We start from the raw sequence: 16,273 nt of genomic DNA on the forward strand, positions 1-16,273 counted from the left end.
ATACCGAAAAATGTGTCAAATTTATATACCAAACTGAAAATAAAAAATTTAGTTAAAGTGGGAAATGTTAAATTTAGAAGCATATCGCTACAACTTAATTGCTCAGTCGACCAGATTTGTTTGAAATTAAAACTGCTACAACTAAGAACTAGAAATGCAAAGCTTTACGTGCCTATCTAAAGGTGTAAGATGAGTGATGAAGAAAATAATATCCACTACAACTACTAGCAGCACCACCAAATCGTTCAATTCCATCATTAACCGTCTCTCCTCACAAGGGTCCTACGATGAAGTCCTCTTCACCTACATTTCCATGCTCAAATCCAACACACCGCCTGATTCCTACACATTCCCCAGCCTCCTCAAAGCCTGCACCTCTCTAAACCTCTTTTCCCTCGGCCTTTCCATCCACCAACACATTGTACATCATGGGTTTTCTTCAGATTCTTACACCGCATCTTCTTTGATTAATTTTTATGCGAAATTCGATCGTACCACGAATGCTCGCAAGGTTTTCGATAAAACGCCCAATAGAGATGTTGTTCCCTGGACTGCCATTATTGGCTGCTATTGTCGTGCTGGCGATCTGGACAATGCTTTTTCTATGTATAATGAAATGCGATGCAATGGGGTTGAGCCTAGTCCGGTTACTTTCTTAAGCTTACTCTCTGGAGCATTGAACTTTGCCTACGTACAAGCTTTACATGGCTGTGCGGTTTTATATGGCTTTGAATCGGATATAACTTTGGGGAATTCGTTATTAAATGCATATATCAAATGTGGGGGTATTAGGGAAGCAAGAGGTTTGTTTGAATTTATGGACCAGAGAGATCAAATTTCATGGAATTCTTTGATTTCAGGTTATGCTCAGTTGGGGAATGTTGAAGAAATTTTGCAACTTTTATATAGAATGAAGGTAGAAAGTATGGACCCTGATCAGCAAACTTTTGGTTCTTTGCTTACTGCTGTGGCAGCACAGAGTAAGCTTGATATAGGAAGGATGGTGCATGGACAAATTTTAAGAGGTGGGTTAGATTCAGATGCGCATGTTCAAACAGCACTTATAGTTATGTATTTAAGCTGTGGGAATAGTAATGCTGCATATCAGATTTTTGAAGAGGTATCTGAAAAAGATGTGGTTTTATGGACAGCAATGATCTCTGGGCTAGTGCAAAATACTTGTGCAGACAAGGCCCTGGCAGTTTTCTATGATATGTTAAAGTCAAGAGTAGTTCCATCCACTGCCACTATAACTAGTGCTCTTGCTGCTTGTGCACACCTGGGAGCTTTTAATTTAGGAACTTCCATCCATGCTTACCTTTTAAGGCAAGGATTGACAATAGATATTCCAGCCCAAAACTCTCTTCTTACCATGTATGCCAAGTGTGGTCATTTGGAGCAAAGTTGTGCAGTTTTTGAGAGGATGGATAGAAAGGATCCGGTCTCTTGGAATGCAATTATTGCCGGATGTGCCCAAAATGACTATTTATCTAAGGCCTTCTTCTTCTTCAATAAAATGAGGTCAACCCTTCAAAAACCTGATTCAATAACTGTTGTCACCCTGCTTCAAATGTCTGCATCTACTGGTGCTCTTCATCAGGGGAAGTGGTTCCACAACTTTGTAATTAGAAGTTATCTTAGGCCATGCATCTTGGTGGATACAGCTCTGGTGGACATGTATTGTAAATGTGGTGATTTAGACTCAGCTGTTAAGTGTTTTAGGGAGATGTTGCAATGGGACTTAATCTCATGGAGTGCAATTATTGCTGGATATGGTAGTCATGGCAAAGGGGAGACAGCTTTAAGCATGTATTTTGAGCTTCTGCACTCTGGAATGAAACCAAATAAGGTGATTTTCCTTTCAATTCTGTCTGCCTGCAGTCACAATGGGCTTGTTGACCCGGGTCTGAGCATATTTGAGTCAATGTCTAGAGATTTTGGTGTTCAACCAGGAGTTGAGCACCATGCTTGCATTGTAGATCTCCTTTGTCGAGCTGGAAGGGTGGAGGAAGCTTATAACTTCTACAAGGGTAGCTTCCTAGAGCCTGCTGTTGATGTTTTAAGCATGATTCTTGATACCTGTCGAGCAAACGGTAACCTGGAACTCGGCAGCATTATTGCCCAAGATGTCATCATGTTGAAGCCTAATAGTGCCGGAAACTATGTCCAGATAGCACACTGTTATGCTTCTATGAGTAGATGGAATCGCATGGGGGAAGCATGGACCAAAATGAGGTCCCTAGGCTTGAGAAAACTCCCAGGATGGAGTATTATTGACCTGCATGGCAGAGTTACCACATTTTTCTCCGGTCAAACCGCTCATCCAAAACATGAAGAAATAGTTGCAACACTGTCAATTCTGTGGTGGGAAATTAGTGAAGCGGGTGTGAACTTCAAGATGAAAGAAGTTCATGATATGTTCTTGGATGGATGGTTTTTATAGGAGGTCCAATAAGATGTTGACTTTTGAGCATGAAAAAGGGTACATTACAAGCACTACATTCATGGTTTTGATTTCATAATTGATGTGGTTGAAGGTTTAGGTTTCTGACTGCAAATTTTGGGTCTTTGTGTTCAGTGTTACGGTTCATTGTTTAGGTGGATAAAGGGGTTAAAAAAAATTGACCTTCGCCGATATAAGTTATTTAGATAGGCCAAATGATCATTGTAATGACTATAAATAATTATTGTAATTATGAAGTTATTACACTAAAATAATGATACAGAATGTAATAAAATTGTCGAGCTTTTCCTAGCCAGTAAACATATACGACCAATCAGACTTTTCTCGTCATTTAATTAGGGACACCAATAGCAATGGTGGTACCCAACTCCTGTACTATGTTTGATCTTCCAACTCTTTTATATGACTCTTGAAATTCTGTTTTGAAACTAAAAGCTACTCTGCGTATACGGTAGTGTTGTACATCAGCAAAACTTTTAGCAGGCATTCTGCTTGCCACCCTAATTGTTCTTACAAGCGGATGAGCTGAGAGTTAGGTGGTGCGAGAAATTGCAATTGGCAGTCTCTAAGAATTGCCTAATAACGAGGAGGCGTCGAAGGGGCCAACCACCCCCTCGCTCAAGAGGCGCATGGCAGCTCCTCGCGAAAACTTCCTTGCAAATAAAAAGCAGGGAACAAATGTAGAGTTAGTTTGACACCACTCCGTCCGGGCTTCGCTCTCGTAGTGTACATGGTTTATATCCTGTTCAAATAAGCAAAACACGGTCAAAAATATGTTCAATACAGCACTAAGACTGTTAAAAGTTTCTTTGGCCAAAGTAGAGGAATTCATTTGAAGAAAGATATCAGGCCAATGCAAAAAATAAGTTGTCCAACAAGCAGTAGAAATGAGGCAAAATGACAAACCTTTATTTCTTTGAGTCGTTTAGGGCTTGCATCTGCATAGTTGAATGTTACAGGATGCCAAGCTTTGTTATCCATTTTCGTAGCAGATTGATTCCACAGTGTATAGGTCAGTGTTCTTCGTTCTATGTCACCTTCGAGCTCACTCATCTGACAAGAAAGAAAAAGAAAACACTTGGAACAATTAGAAAATGTGATTCCGAATGTAACAAAATCAGAAAGCTATATATACGACCAAAGAGACCAATTTATATTGATTCTTTACTTACAGCAATCAACGTTGGCACATAATGTTCATCTGGGATACAATTGTGTTGCTTTTGAAGTTTCTGCCCAATCAAAAAGAAGTCATCAATCACATAAAAACGGAAATATATTCTTGATCACAATACCCCAATCAGTCAGCCTAATTGCATTCATTTGGGGATTGAACTCGCTTACAAGATTCAGCTTTCCTTTACTGGTGTCCACAGCAGGGCGTCGCTGCAAACCAAGAAGAAAATTTAAATTTCAGATTGCAGTTCCATATGATCCAGCATGTGCTAACAGAACTTAAAAAAATATCGTTGGAGAGTCGTGCATGGCATCAAACAGTTGTCCTATTGACTAGTTTAGAATATAGTTTTCAATTTATACTAGACTTAGCATATTTGATAAACATTTCAGAGCATACTTTTTACTTTAGTAAATCAAATCAAAAGAGGATGTCACCAAAAAGAGTTTAGGATTACACCAAAAGAAGACCAGAATACTATGTAACATTTATGCAGTAAAGCAGTAAGCCAAAGAAAGGGGGAAAAGAGCTCTATGAAGATAAAATTCGAGGTCACAAATATTTCACAATAACAAAAAGAGAAATCAAATTGAAAGTAAACACATGATATAATAAATTGCATACCTTGCAGAATTTCTTAAAAACTGGAAGAACAACCTCATCATCTACAACGACTTCAGCATGGCTCCTTATCAAAGAGATCCACTGCAAATCCAAGGCAATTTAAATTCAATTGTGTACTGAAGCTCGTAGAAATGCACATAATTATGACTGAAACATGAACAATCCATCCATTTGGCTACTGAAATCAGTTGGATTTGCAGTCAGGACAGGAAGCAAAGGACACTTTATACAACAGCAATTATCAACATTAAAGCCAGTTAGGTTCGCACAAGGAATTAGACTGTATTAGGATGTTCTTGTTAAAGCTATTATGAAGTTCTATGAATTCGAGATCTGCAGTCAATTCATCAACATTCCCAATAAATAACCTGAGATCCTTTTCGCCACTTGTCCCTTGGTACTACCGGAGCCATTTTTGGGTGGTAACGCCCATCCTTTAAATCAAGAAAGCTGCAAAACAATATTTTCATTTCTTCAAATCAAAACAAGGACTTGTTTAAAACTAATACAAATTTCTTTACCCAGATGTACAAAATACAAAGGAAAATCAATGAATCAATGCTTGGCACCTCAAGAATGAAAAAGGCCCGCCATCTACCTGTCCACGAAACTCCTAGAAGAAGCCATAAGATATCTATAGATATAGCTGAAGTTGTATAGAGGAACACAACTGCACAAAGATAAAACAACTTGCTATAAAAAAAAAAAGAAAAAAAAAACCCTTCATTTAATTAATTATAATATAAACAAAAATACCCATCAAGGTAATTAGTTAAAAAGTCCAGACCTGTCAGAGAGAAGAACAAATCTTTGATTCGCAGGATCCTGTAGAGCAGTTGCAAGTAACAATCTTTCAGCTTCTATCATACTTGATTCTCCCCATGCTACCTGCAACAAAAAATATGAGGTCACCCATACCCTTCTTTATTGAGCTTTTTTTTTTTTAAAAGTTTAAATCTTTTAACGAGTAATCACCTGAATGCTATCAGTCAATTGCCGGTTATAAAAGAAATGCGATCGATAAGTCGTCTCGTCGAAGACGAAGCCAGGGGCGGAGTGTATATAAATGGAGAAATTGGCTGCGTCAGCGTTCTGTAAGGAAGTCCCACATCAAAATTAGCTGAATTTTGAAAAAGGCAGAGGGGTTTTCGGGGGGGGGGGAGTAAAAGAGGGTAACGAACCTCGAAAAAGCTACCCCAGAGAAAATCGAGAGGGAGGTTGAGGCGGGCCAGGAAGAGAAAAGCGATCTTAGGGGGACCATCAAAGTTATAGCGAGGAATACGAGATCTCCAACGGGTACGAGAGAGAGAGTTAGTAGGAGAAGAGATGTCGGGGTAGAAATGGAGGCGGAGGAGAGCGATGAAGCAAAGAGCGAAGGATAGGAAGACAACGAGTTTCCAGCCTAACCAGATAACATGGCGCACTAGTACCGGAGAGACGGCAGCAGCTTTCTTCGTCATGCTTCTTCCGGCGGCAACCGATCACTGCCTACTTAAGATCAAGCCTTTTATCAGCATCTTCATAAATTATATCATTAATTAGCATAAATAATCCAATCATCAATCAACAAGTTTCAAGAAAACAAGGACAGGAAAGAGAAGACAAACGTGTTCACAGTGAAGGGTTTTTATACCCATAGCTACAGCTAGAGAGAGACAGAGACAGAGCATTTTAAAATTAAAAAATTAAGAATTACTGTGTGCGTCGGTTATTAGGTTGCGTTGGGTCGGGATTATTCCAATCTATTGTCTCGCCCACGTCAACTCCGAAATTATCGTTTTGGGTTGGTTTATTAATTTCATTTTCCCACTTACCGACGCCACCGGCCACCGCCATTAAAATATGTTGGGCTCATGGTTGTTAGCCCATTTTCCTTCAAAGGTAAGTTAATGTATAACATGAACCAATGCCATCAAGTTGTTGGGTTTTGGGTGACGGATAAAATTAAAATCTTTAAGTTACAGATTCAGAGACAAAGGAATCTTCGGATTTTGCAATTTTGCACACCAAGATCATGAGAGATTTATATATTGGCTTTAAAATGTTACAACAAGTATCATCTTCTATATATAAACATGTAATTCCAATTTAACGGATGCCTAAACCCTAAAGCCAAAGATCCAAAGACCAATCCTGTAGGGAGCTGTCTTGTTCCTGTAAAAAGAAAAAAAAGGAAAAAAAAAACAGCTGTTTTAATGTTCAAAGCTTGTCAAATATGTTTGTATGATTTAAAACTTGAAATGTTAGAACCTGTACTCTTTAATATATGCACTAGTTTGCATTTGCAACGTGGATGCAAGGATGCTGTACTCAAAACTGTTTGGGATCTCTGCATTTAAAAATGTGGGGCACATATATAAATGCCGGTGCACGAAAATTATTGGATGCTTCCTGCCTTGACGTTTTGACGATCCAATATAACGTTTAAGATCTTTCCAGGAACAAAGATTCTCTTTTTGATCGGTTTCCCATTGAGATATTTTGAGAGTTTCTCGTCTTGTGAAGCTAATGTAAATGCATCCTCCTCTGAACATCCTTTTTCGACCTGAATTGTACCTCTAGTCTTGCCATTTATCTGGACAGGTAGTACGACGGTTGATTCCTTCAAGTATGCAGGATCAGCCTGTCATCGGAGTATGAATAAGATTGAGGTAATCACATCGCCAAACCCCTTCCCCCCTGTCCTGTAGCAGGTGATTCTACAAATACGAGTAGTAAAATTATGTAAATATAAATTTGAACAGAAATTATACCTTAGGGAAGGCCTTGTATGCTATTGAATCTGGATGACCAAGGCGAGACCAAAGCTCCTCAGCCATGTGAGGTGCATAAGGTGAAAGCAACAAGACAAATGCTTCAATAATTGCTTTTGGCTGCTTATCCCACTGATGGCATGAATTGAAAGAAGAAATCAGATCACAAATACACAAACACAAGCATCAAACAGAAAACTGAAGAATATGGAGGTGGCATTCTCGTAGACATCACACGAAAAGTGATTTAACAGGACCTAACTAAAAAAATGTTAAAATGACTGAAGGCAATTGCCCCAAAATAAAATCTTCCCAAGGATGGTGCATAAGTGTGGGCCTTTGCAGATTAGCAGATAAACAACTTATGTAGGTAGATCACAAGCATATTCAACTTTGCTTCAGACCTGATATGCACACAGTACTTTTAACACCAACTACCCCCACAACATCACAAGGTAATTCAAAGCCAAGGAAGTACTATTCCTTAAAAAAATACATATAAAAACATCAAGAAGAGGAAAGTATTCATGTTATTTATTCTTATTCTATGTATACCAAAATCAGTATAAAGATCTGCCTGTAATAGCAAAAGAGAAAAAGACCAAAAAAAGGTCGAGCTTCATTTGCTCAATGAATAAAACCTTATATGCTGCATTAATGAACTCCATCATTGCAGAAATTCCAGTGTTGAACCTTGTCCCTTCGGTTTCCTCTGTCACCTGATTAAAAATTTAATCTTCTCTCAGAAAGCTACCAAGGATCTTAGGTTTCAATATTCTTGTTAGTTGTGCACTCATAAATGGCTAAATTGATGAAATTCCTTCCGGATCACACTGATAAAATATTATCTGATCAGGAGAAATTCCTGGGTTATTTAACATAAAGGCATAATAAATTGGTCATTATAAACCATCTATAAAGACTATAATCCTGTAGGAAGTGTATACTTCTTTGCAGATAATGCAACATTGCCGTCAAAAGAGTGTAGAACATGACCTTAGCTATGCATTTATGGAGAGTGCGAAGCTGTTCCGTAGTAGGTTCCTCATCAGTAACCAATGTTCCATCCCTGAATGCACCATGATGTAAGGGTGAGCCAACGATCAGCCTCCAAGTTCGTCCCAAAAATCGATGGACCCCTTCAATGCCACTAGTATTCCATGTTTTTGAGTCTCTACAAGCAAAATGCAATAAGCATCTTTGTTGGGTTCCCTCATTCTAAATGATGACAAAATACTAAAATAAATCCAAACAAATGTTACCGAAATGGTCCCATGAACATTTCATATAATCGAAGAGAATCTGCACCATATTCAGAAACGACATCATCAGGATTGACAACATTTCCCCTACTTTTACTCATTTTATGAGCACGTGCAATCAAACGAATGTTTGGGTTGTCTTTCAACACAAAAAACTCCCCAGACTTCACAACCTACAAAGGGAATCACAGAATATAACAAGATGACTGCCAGAATTTATAGGCTCATATTCAGTACAGCAAGTGAACAACAAAGGAAACGGAACCATATCAAAACATGTTGAAAAACTTACTCTTTCCTCTGGAATGATTTCTTGAAGGTATTCACCTAAGTCATCAGCAGAGTCTGCAGATATATAGTTTCCATATGTGTCTTTGCAAGCCGTATATTGAACCTGCCACTCCAAGCATAAGAAAAGCTTCGATTGTATTATCACTTTACTATGTACAAGAAAGTCTTACTTCCCCAAGAATAATCCCCTGGTTTATGACACATTTGAAAGGCTCTTTGGTTGATACAACACCAATGTCATATAGAACCTGAAATATAGAATCAGAAAGCCGTATCAGCAATGTGTAGAAAAAAAATTAGACAGTTTTGATTTCCAAAAAGAAAACCAAACAGTTTGTTCTCGCTCTTAGGCAGCACACAATCAAGTTAGGACTGCATGTCCCTCTGTATCTCTACAGAACCTTGCAGTCATAAGAACAGCATTGCCCTGGTTGAATATGAGAATAGTAGCAGAAAGACAACTGATCTTTTATGTTGAGGCTCTAAATATGTTAAATTTGGTCCTATATTAGCCCAAAACATAAATACTTTAGTAGCAATCCTGTGTAAAATATTTAAGAAGGCAGACTTGTTTTTCATCCAAGATAGCATCATTCAATAGAAAATAAAACAAAAAGAATGTTCAATCATGTTCTATAAACAGTTCTACATGTGAAGTGGCCCTTTTCTATCACTTTGGAAACCATACGTGCATATTTTCATAAACGATAAAATCCAGACTTACCTTGTGCCAGAACCTTGAATAAAGTAAATGGAGAACAGCATGCTCAGCACCACCAACATAGACATCAACTGGGCTCCAATACCTAGATGTAGAGATATAATTAAGGAAAGCAAAGAAACAAGGCAATAAAATGCACAGAAAAGCTTTCTTAGTTCCTTCATGAAAACCTGACGACAAAAATAAATTTTGTTATAGAGAGAAAACTTAGAGAATTCATGTCAAATGATGAAAAGATGCCCTTACTTTTCTTTTTCCTTATCAACTAATTCATTGGAGTTTTTGGGGTCCATAAATCTCAAATAGTACCTGAACAAAGATGGAAAAGTATGAGACAACAACATTCTACCAGAATATCAATAAAAGACTACACTGATTTCTCCATCAAGCCAACATGAATCAGCAAGCATTCTCTTATATATCAATAGAGATTCCCAACTTTCAGTTTCATATTCCACAATTTTTTAGATGACCTTTATCTTTCAAGAAGATATCCCTATTTCATTATCTTACATCTTCCTTATGAAGCATCCAAGGCATTTCTAAGAAGAAAGAAAAAAGGGTAGAAGAAGCAACTACTGAAGAGATGTTTAATGATAGAATTAAACTACGGAAGGTAATTAAAGGTGCTTTACCAGCAAGAGCCAGCCCATTGTGGCATCGTGTTTGTTTCTCTCGTGGCAGGTTTCCCAGATGAAGGATCTATGGTTTTGATCTGAGATAGATTAAGGGATCAAAATTAATGCATGATTAACCATATCATTTGCATAAGTACGAGGATAGGTGAATGAAATAATAAAAGAAGCAAGGGCTAAGATTGTACCCAAGACACAGCTTTGGACAGTGGTGGTTCCCCTGTTCCACTTGGAGTAAAATCATCCAATTCAGGAAGGGTAAGGGGCAGTTCAGATTCAAGAACTGGAAGGCTCTCACCACTATCTTCTAAGAAGATGACTGGGATAGGTTCCCCCCAATATCGTTGCCGAGCAAAAAGCCAGTCCCTCAACTTGTAGTTCACCTAATAGATAAAACAACTACTTAAGCGAACAATGACAGAAATATACATGATTATGGTCATATCCATCCCTTTCACTGACAAAATGTTTCAGGTAACCAAGAAAAGTAACCTTTTTCTTCCCCTTCCCAACTTTCTCTGCCCACTCAATAACTTTGTAAGCTGCTTCTTTGCTTGACAAGCCATTGATGTCAAGGCCCACCTTCAAATTTGAAGAATTAACAATGATGCCTTCTCCTGAATAAGCCTTCCCAGATTCAACACAACTTCCATTATTGGGTGTCACAACCCATTTGATTGGAATATTAAACTTTGAGGCAAACTCATGGTCACGAGCATCATGTGCAGGGACAGCCATAATTGCTCCAGTTCCGTAACTGCACAAATAAAATTTTGTTTTTTTCTTGTGAATTGGTAAAAATTGTCCATATCAGATTTTATTCTAGAGAAAACAGACAAATGGGCAGCATAAATGCGTCACCAATTCATAACAAATACAAATGGAGAATCAAGTCAAACACACCCCCCCAACACATAATCTGCAACCCATATTGGAATTGGTTCCCCACTTGTCGGATTTTTGGCATAGCAACCACTGAAGACTCCTGTTTTCTCCTTCTGAAGTTCAGTCCTTTCAAGATCACTCTTTCTAGAGGCAATGTCTTGATATCCCTCCACCTGAATTGTAAGATTCATTGTCCTCAAGTTACTGATATTACTAAAAAAAATGGTAGGTTAGAAAGGAAATAGTAACATACACTTTCCCTCTGCTCTGTAGATACTATTGATGACAAAAGGGTATACTCCGGTGCCACGACTAAATACCTGCATACAAATAACCGGTGAGGATAAAATTCTTCAACTATTATATTGAAATAAAGACACCTAAGAACAGGGGACAAGGAAATACGTTGCACCAAATATGGTATCTGGCCTGGTAGTATAGACCGTAATTTTCATGTCTGTTTCCATTCCATCACTGTCAAGAACACAAAATTCAACTTCAGCACCCTCTGACCTCCCAATCCAGTTCCTTTGCATTTCTTTGATACTTTCAGGCCAGTCAAGTTCATCTAAATCTTCAAGCAGACGATCGGCATAAGCAGTAATCTTCAGCATCCATTGCCGCATTGGCTGCTTGGTAATAAACAATGACACTGTAAAATATTAAACATTCACAAAAACTGGGAATAAGAGAAGTCTCTAAACTTAGAAAACTAGAGACACAGAGCAGAAATAATGAAACTAACATACCTTTCTGATAACAGGATGACCCCCACGCTCACTGACACCATCCACGACCTCCTCATTTGCAAGAACAGTACCAAGAGCTGGACACCAATTAACCGGTACTTCAGCCTGAGCTTAGATTTAGATCAACCATCAGATTGAGTACTGATTGGGAATGTACTAAAATAATAATAGGAATAATGAACTCGAAACTAGTCATAAGCCAGACCTGGTAGGCCAATCCTCTCTTTAACAATTGAAGAAAGATCCACTGGGTCCATTTATAGTACTCAGGTTCTATGGTGGATATTTCACGGTCCCAGTCATATGAGAAACCCAATGATTTAAGCTGCAAGTAAATGATCGGGTAAGAGGCTATTCAAGCTAATCACAAAGATGAGCAGAGCTATCAAACCAACTGCCAAGATGACCAGAAATTGGCGGACTTAAGAAGCTATACATAAAGAAAACAATAAAAGCTTCTGAGAAAGAAGCTTTCTCATAATGACCAACTAAATGGGTTACACTTACAACTCTTTGCCTCTTTGAAAGTGGAGGACGTTGACCATATATTTTCATTCTTTTTCTCTAAATAAACACAGAATCAAATACTGTCTCTATATATAATTGATTGGTAATAAACATGAGAAATATGCAAGACAGTAAGATGTAACTTCTAAAATCTCTACCATCAACAATTCATCATATACATTTCACATAAATTTGATCTCCAAGCATAACAAAGAGTAATAACCTGGGAGCGGAAGCGATTAATGTTCCTCAATGTTGTGAGCTTTGGGTGAGTTCCAGTCTGCCAACCACATTATGAAAGCAATTAATAAATTAAAAACAGAATCATGGCATTGCACAATAATGAGAATTACCTAATCAACGATTTCAACACAAACCTCAATTGCATATTGCTCAGCAGGCAATCCAAAAGCATCCCATCCCATTGGATGCAACACATTGTAACCTTGCATTCGTTTGAACCTAGCAAGAACGTCTGTGGCCGTATATCCCAGTGGGTGCCCAACATGCAATCCAGCTCCACTGCAAACATTTAACACAAACCTTCATTCAAAACAACTCACTAAAAAGAAGAAGAAGAAAAAAAAGACCCCTCAGGCCTCAAGGGGAATGCAACTCCCTGAACTATCCAGTTCCTACATATTTATCAGTGGAACTCCAAGCAATGAAAATACAACCATTAAAAATAGAGAAATGGACCTGGGATAAGGGAACATGTCAAGGACATAAAATTTAGGTTTAGAAGTATCAACATCATTAGGTGTACGAAAGGTTCGATTTTGTTCCCAATAACGCTGCCATTTGGGCTCAATTTCATCAAACGGATATGCCCTTTTCACAAGCACTGGCTTCTGTTTTTGCTCCTCTTCAACTTCACTTATGGAGCTCCTGGTTCTACTCCTGCTAACTCCGAAACAACCATAACGTAAAAGAGTATGCTTTTTATACAGAAACGAAGGACTAACGTGGGCAGGTTTCAAATTTCTTGGGAATGGAAGAAGACTTCTGCTTGAAAAGAGAAACGTAGGATGAGTGAGAGGAGGAGAGTGAGGAAATGGTTGGAGTTTAGTATGGGTTAAATTCATTTTCTGGTCATGAAATTAAGGCTCAAAGAAGAGAAGAAAGACGTAGCTATGAAAGAGCGAGAAGAGGTTGCAGAGGAAACAGAATGGGGATAATGTTGGGGATAAACTAACTGATTGGTTGTTTCTAACTTGGGCCCTGATATTTGCCTTTCTAAGAAATTTCTGGGCCCAACTGGTTTTTTCTTATACAATATTGGATATGGAGTAGAGGTATCACAGTTCGAATTCGTGCAAAATTAGAACCGTATAGAATATATAAAAAGGGAATATCTCAATATAACACTTAGGAAAAAAATATGGAAACTATACATGAATTTTGATTCAAAGTGTAATATTATACGTAAACTTTGATTTTGTATAATTTTATACATAAAATTTTATTTGATTCAATTTTCACAAATCATTGACAACATTATCAAATTAACATCATTTTATGTTGATATATTTCATACACAAACAAATATATTGGACAAATATGAAATTAAATGTATGTATTCATTTTTTGAATGTGTACAATTGAATCAAAATCAAATTTTCATGTATACATATAAACTATAATTCAAGTTTCATGTATATAATTGTATTAAATCAAAATTCATGTATCATATTGCATATTAAAACAAAATTTATATATAATTTTGATATTTATCCTTATATATTTGGAAAGTTAATTTTATTTACGGATTGAGTTTTTCATCTAAATTTGAATGTTCAATTGACATTTGAAAGGGTTTAAAATGGAGTGAAGTAAAAATTTAGACTTTAAATAATTCGAGCTAAAGCTTGAATAGTTAAAATTTGAATCCATTAAAAATATTTAAATTTATAATTTAATTTTTACTTTTTATATACCGTTTATATTATATAAAAATTAAATATATTATAGTAAAAGTATCTTAACTTCTTTATATTTAAAATTTTAATAAAAATTATAATTTATAAAAGGAAAGCTCTAAGATCATCAGTCCATCATTTTTTTACACCATTGAGAAATTGTTAAATTTCATTTTTGGTCCTTAAATTTATTATTTAATTATTATAATATATTATTAAATTATTTTGGCATGATTATTAAGTGTGCTAATTATTTGAACTAATTAATATTATGGATATTTTTTATTCTTTTTAGTCATTATAAGATATGATAAAATTACAGTTTTGATCTCTTTATCATGCTCACATTTGAGCTTTAGTCTTTATATTTTAATTTGACGTAATTTGGTTTTCTTCTTATACAATAATATTAATTAATCTAAATAATTAATATACTTGATTAAAATAATTACATGAATTTCTCTTAAAAACACATTTCCAACCCAATATATATTAAAATTATTATTTTTATGAAAAAACTCACCTCAACATCTTAATTAAAAGATAAACTATTTAAACTAATTAATAATATTAAACCCTAAATTTAAACGCTATAAGTACAACTTAATTTAAAAACAATTTACGTATAATACAATCTTTTTATTTGATTGGATAACAAACTAGTGGCCAAACTCTACTTTCTACTTGAAAATGTACTTTCCACGTGTAGGTAGGCAGATATTTATGAGGTGAAGCAGAGATATTTCATATTTGAGTTCAGATTCCAAGTTGTTATAAAACAAAGAGCTTATCCAAAATATTCAAGCTTTCTAAACTCTATCTATCAATCATCAATGGCGAGCCTTGCGCTTCTTCCCCTAACTCAACCCTCCTTTCTCCCTTCTAAACCATTCAAAAGTAATGTGGGTTTTCCACCTTCTTCCCCATTGAACCAAAGAACCTCCCATGCTACTCCATTAAACTGCCATAAGATGTATGTCCCTGGTAAGCATTTCCTTCGCTCTTTTTTCTAAGACACTTATGGTATCCAATAATTATATTAAACCTTAATTAAATTTGAACACGAGTCAGTCGGATCTTTAAACGAAGATAAAAAGAAAAAGAAAAAACTTTATTTTCTTATCAATAAATCTCCAGCAATGCCTCGGTCTTATCATGCATGGTTGCATGAGTTTTTCCTTTTCAACTCAATGAAGATGAGAGTTGTTCTTTGTTTTCTTGTTTCTGCAGGTAATGGGGCATCACCAGAGGCCAAGGCAGCCAAAAACCTCCACGGTTTCTTCAATTACATAACTGTTAAGATAGTCAGTGCTCAACTTCAGGTCCTCTTCGCCATCATATTGCTCTTGTATTAGGGTTACTCAACGTAAATCATGCATGTATATGTATATATTAATTTAGAAGGTTTGTGAGAACAGAGCTATAACCCTGAAGCTTACAAGGATTTGATGGAGTTCCTGAATACCCACTCGTTGAATGATGGGGACAAGTTCTGTGCCAGCTTGATGAGGGAATCTTCAAGGCATAAAACTCTAGGTATATTAATACCTTTATTATTTACTCCATTCCATACATAGTTTTGGTGATGAACATTGATTATTGTACATTCAATTTTTCTTATGAATTTCATTGGAATTTCCGTTTGGCACCACATCTACATGACAGCCCTCCGCATCTTAGAGGTCAGAAAAAATGGGATATTATTTTCTCCATCTTTTTATAAACATTTTAATGCTAAAATCTAATACGCAAAAGCCTGGTTTATGTTTTTACAGGTTAGATCTGCATATTGCAAACGTGATTTCGAGTGGGACAACTTGAAGCGTTTAGTTTTCAAGGTCAGGAAATCTCTTTCTTTTTTTTTTAGTTTCACCTTTGGTTAATCCTTGAATATTTTATATGTAGAAATGATTCTTGTTTTTGGGATGCAGATGGTGGATGAATCCAACACAAAACTAATGAGGGAATATGTTCAAGAAACCAGTCATGTAACTGAAAAAGAAACCGGCAAGTGAACCGACTCCAGCTTTCCGATGCCTCTTTCGGCTGTTCCGACTAGTAATAATCCAATACATCATATAGAGAGAGAGAGAGAAAGATAGTCATTACATGTGCCATATAGCCTCATTGTGTTGAAATATGTATAGAACATATAGAAAATATAAATAATAGTACATATATAGATAGATAGAAGCATTACTCAGAAGTTAATTAGAACAGTTTCATGATGCGGGGTTAATTTCTTTGATCAATCCCCGGAAAACCTTCCTGCTGCTTGTGTTTCCA

The 16,273-nt window shown here is 36.5% G+C and overlaps 4 protein-coding genes across 6 annotated transcripts; 2 read left to right on the forward strand and 2 right to left on the reverse strand.

Annotated features, from left to right (window-relative positions):
• Nucleotides 1-35: 35 nt before the first annotated feature.
• LOC107962014 (pentatricopeptide repeat-containing protein At4g04370) lies at nucleotides 36-2,548 on the forward strand. Its single transcript, XM_041095936.1, has one exon. It carries the CDS (start codon nucleotides 197-199, stop codon nucleotides 2,441-2,443), a length of 2,247 nt encoding a protein of 748 aa, XP_040951870.1. The 5' UTR covers nucleotides 36-196; the 3' UTR covers nucleotides 2,444-2,548.
• Nucleotides 2,549-2,662: 114 nt separating this feature from the next.
• On the reverse strand, nucleotides 2,663-6,100 carry LOC107910045 (glycosyltransferase BC10). The gene is made up of 10 exons (XM_016837784.2): nucleotides 5,447-6,100; nucleotides 5,241-5,357; nucleotides 5,053-5,153; nucleotides 4,864-4,935; nucleotides 4,634-4,715; nucleotides 4,266-4,346; nucleotides 3,809-3,850; nucleotides 3,637-3,696; nucleotides 3,371-3,517; nucleotides 2,663-3,206 (listed from the first exon to the last, which is right to left on the reverse strand). The coding sequence occupies exons 1-10, from the start codon at nucleotides 5,723-5,725 to the stop codon at nucleotides 3,030-3,032; spliced, it is 1,158 nt and encodes a 385-aa protein (XP_016693273.2). The 5' UTR covers nucleotides 5,726-6,100; the 3' UTR covers nucleotides 2,663-3,029.
• A 162-nt stretch (nucleotides 6,101-6,262) lies between these two features.
• On the reverse strand, nucleotides 6,263-13,306 carry LOC107910043 (leucine--tRNA ligase, chloroplastic/mitochondrial). 3 transcript variants are annotated; one of them, XR_001687447.2, is made up of 21 exons: nucleotides 12,768-13,306; nucleotides 12,446-12,590; nucleotides 12,292-12,348; nucleotides 11,767-11,886; nucleotides 11,562-11,666; nucleotides 11,218-11,441; nucleotides 11,066-11,132; nucleotides 10,831-10,985; nucleotides 10,420-10,684; nucleotides 10,116-10,310; nucleotides 9,928-10,007; nucleotides 9,539-9,601; nucleotides 9,296-9,377; nucleotides 8,742-8,819; nucleotides 8,573-8,674; nucleotides 8,281-8,453; nucleotides 8,015-8,192; nucleotides 7,660-7,737; nucleotides 7,019-7,150; nucleotides 6,516-6,888; nucleotides 6,263-6,419 (listed from the first exon to the last, which is right to left on the reverse strand). XR_001687447.2 is itself a non-coding variant. In XM_016837781.2 (20 exons), the coding sequence occupies exons 1-20, from the start codon at nucleotides 13,151-13,153 to the stop codon at nucleotides 6,643-6,645; spliced, it is 2,931 nt and encodes a 976-aa protein (XP_016693270.1). In that variant the 5' UTR covers nucleotides 13,154-13,268; the 3' UTR covers nucleotides 6,515-6,642. The 3 variants fall into 3 exon arrangements, 1 of the variants encoding a protein (XP_016693270.1); XR_001687446.2 differs by having other exon boundaries at nucleotides 6,522-6,888; nucleotides 12,768-13,268; XM_016837781.2 differs by lacking the exon at nucleotides 6,263-6,419 and having other exon boundaries at nucleotides 6,515-6,888; nucleotides 12,768-13,268.
• Nucleotides 13,307-14,708: 1,402 nt separating this feature from the next.
• LOC107908303 (chaperonin-like RBCX protein 1, chloroplastic) lies at nucleotides 14,709-16,273 on the forward strand. The gene is made up of 6 exons (XM_016835514.2): nucleotides 14,709-14,971; nucleotides 15,218-15,309; nucleotides 15,406-15,523; nucleotides 15,653-15,669; nucleotides 15,763-15,825; nucleotides 15,919-16,273. The coding sequence occupies exons 1-6, from the start codon at nucleotides 14,821-14,823 to the stop codon at nucleotides 16,000-16,002; spliced, it is 525 nt and encodes a 174-aa protein (XP_016691003.1). The 5' UTR covers nucleotides 14,709-14,820; the 3' UTR covers nucleotides 16,003-16,273.

The sequence above is a fragment of the Gossypium hirsutum genome, chromosome D06 (assembly GCF_007990345.1).
Source record: "Gossypium hirsutum isolate 1008001.06 chromosome D06, Gossypium_hirsutum_v2.1, whole genome shotgun sequence".
Lineage (NCBI taxonomy): Eukaryota > Viridiplantae > Streptophyta > Magnoliopsida > Malvales > Malvaceae > Gossypium > Gossypium hirsutum.

What these genes read in the sequence shown, in the direction of transcription:
- LOC107908303 (XM_016835514.2), top strand. Translation starts at nt 14,821, where the DNA reads ATGGCGAGCCTTGCGCTTCTTCCCCTAACTCAACCCTCCTTTCTCCCT. An exon ending in TAGTCAGTGCTCAACTTCAG is followed by an intron (nt 15,310 to 15,405) that starts GTCCTCTTCGCC and finishes TTGTGAGAACAG; the next exon opens with AGCTATAACCCTGAAGCTTA. An exon ending in TGAAGCGTTTAGTTTTCAAG is followed by an intron (nt 15,826 to 15,918) that starts GTCAGGAAATCT and finishes TTTGGGATGCAG; the next exon opens with ATGGTGGATGAATCCAACAC.
- LOC107962014 (XM_041095936.1), top strand. Translation starts at nt 197, where the DNA reads ATGAAGAAAATAATATCCACTACAACTACTAGCAGCACCACCAAATCG.
- LOC107910043 (XM_016837781.2), bottom strand. Translation starts at nt 13,153, where the DNA reads ATGAATTTAACCCATACTAAACTCCAACCATTTCCTCACTCTCCTCCT. An exon ending in CTGAGCAATATGCAATTGAG is followed by an intron (nt 12,349 to 12,445) that starts GTTTGTGTTGAA and finishes TGTGGTTGGCAG; the next exon opens with ACTGGAACTCACCCAAAGCT. An exon ending in GCAGATTATGTGTTGGGGGG is followed by an intron (nt 10,685 to 10,830) that starts GTGTGTTTGACT and finishes TTATTTGTGCAG; the next exon opens with TTACGGAACTGGAGCAATTA.
- LOC107910045 (XM_016837784.2), bottom strand. Translation starts at nt 5,725, where the DNA reads ATGACGAAGAAAGCTGCTGCCGTCTCTCCGGTACTAGTGCGCCATGTT. An exon ending in TTTGTTCTTCTCTCTGACAG is followed by an intron (nt 4,936 to 5,052) that starts GTCTGGACTTTT and finishes ATCTTTGTGCAG; the next exon opens with TTGTGTTCCTCTATACAACT. An exon ending in AGTGGCGAAAAGGATCTCAG is followed by an intron (nt 4,347 to 4,633) that starts GTTATTTATTGG and finishes TTGGATTTGCAG; the next exon opens with TGGATCTCTTTGATAAGGAG.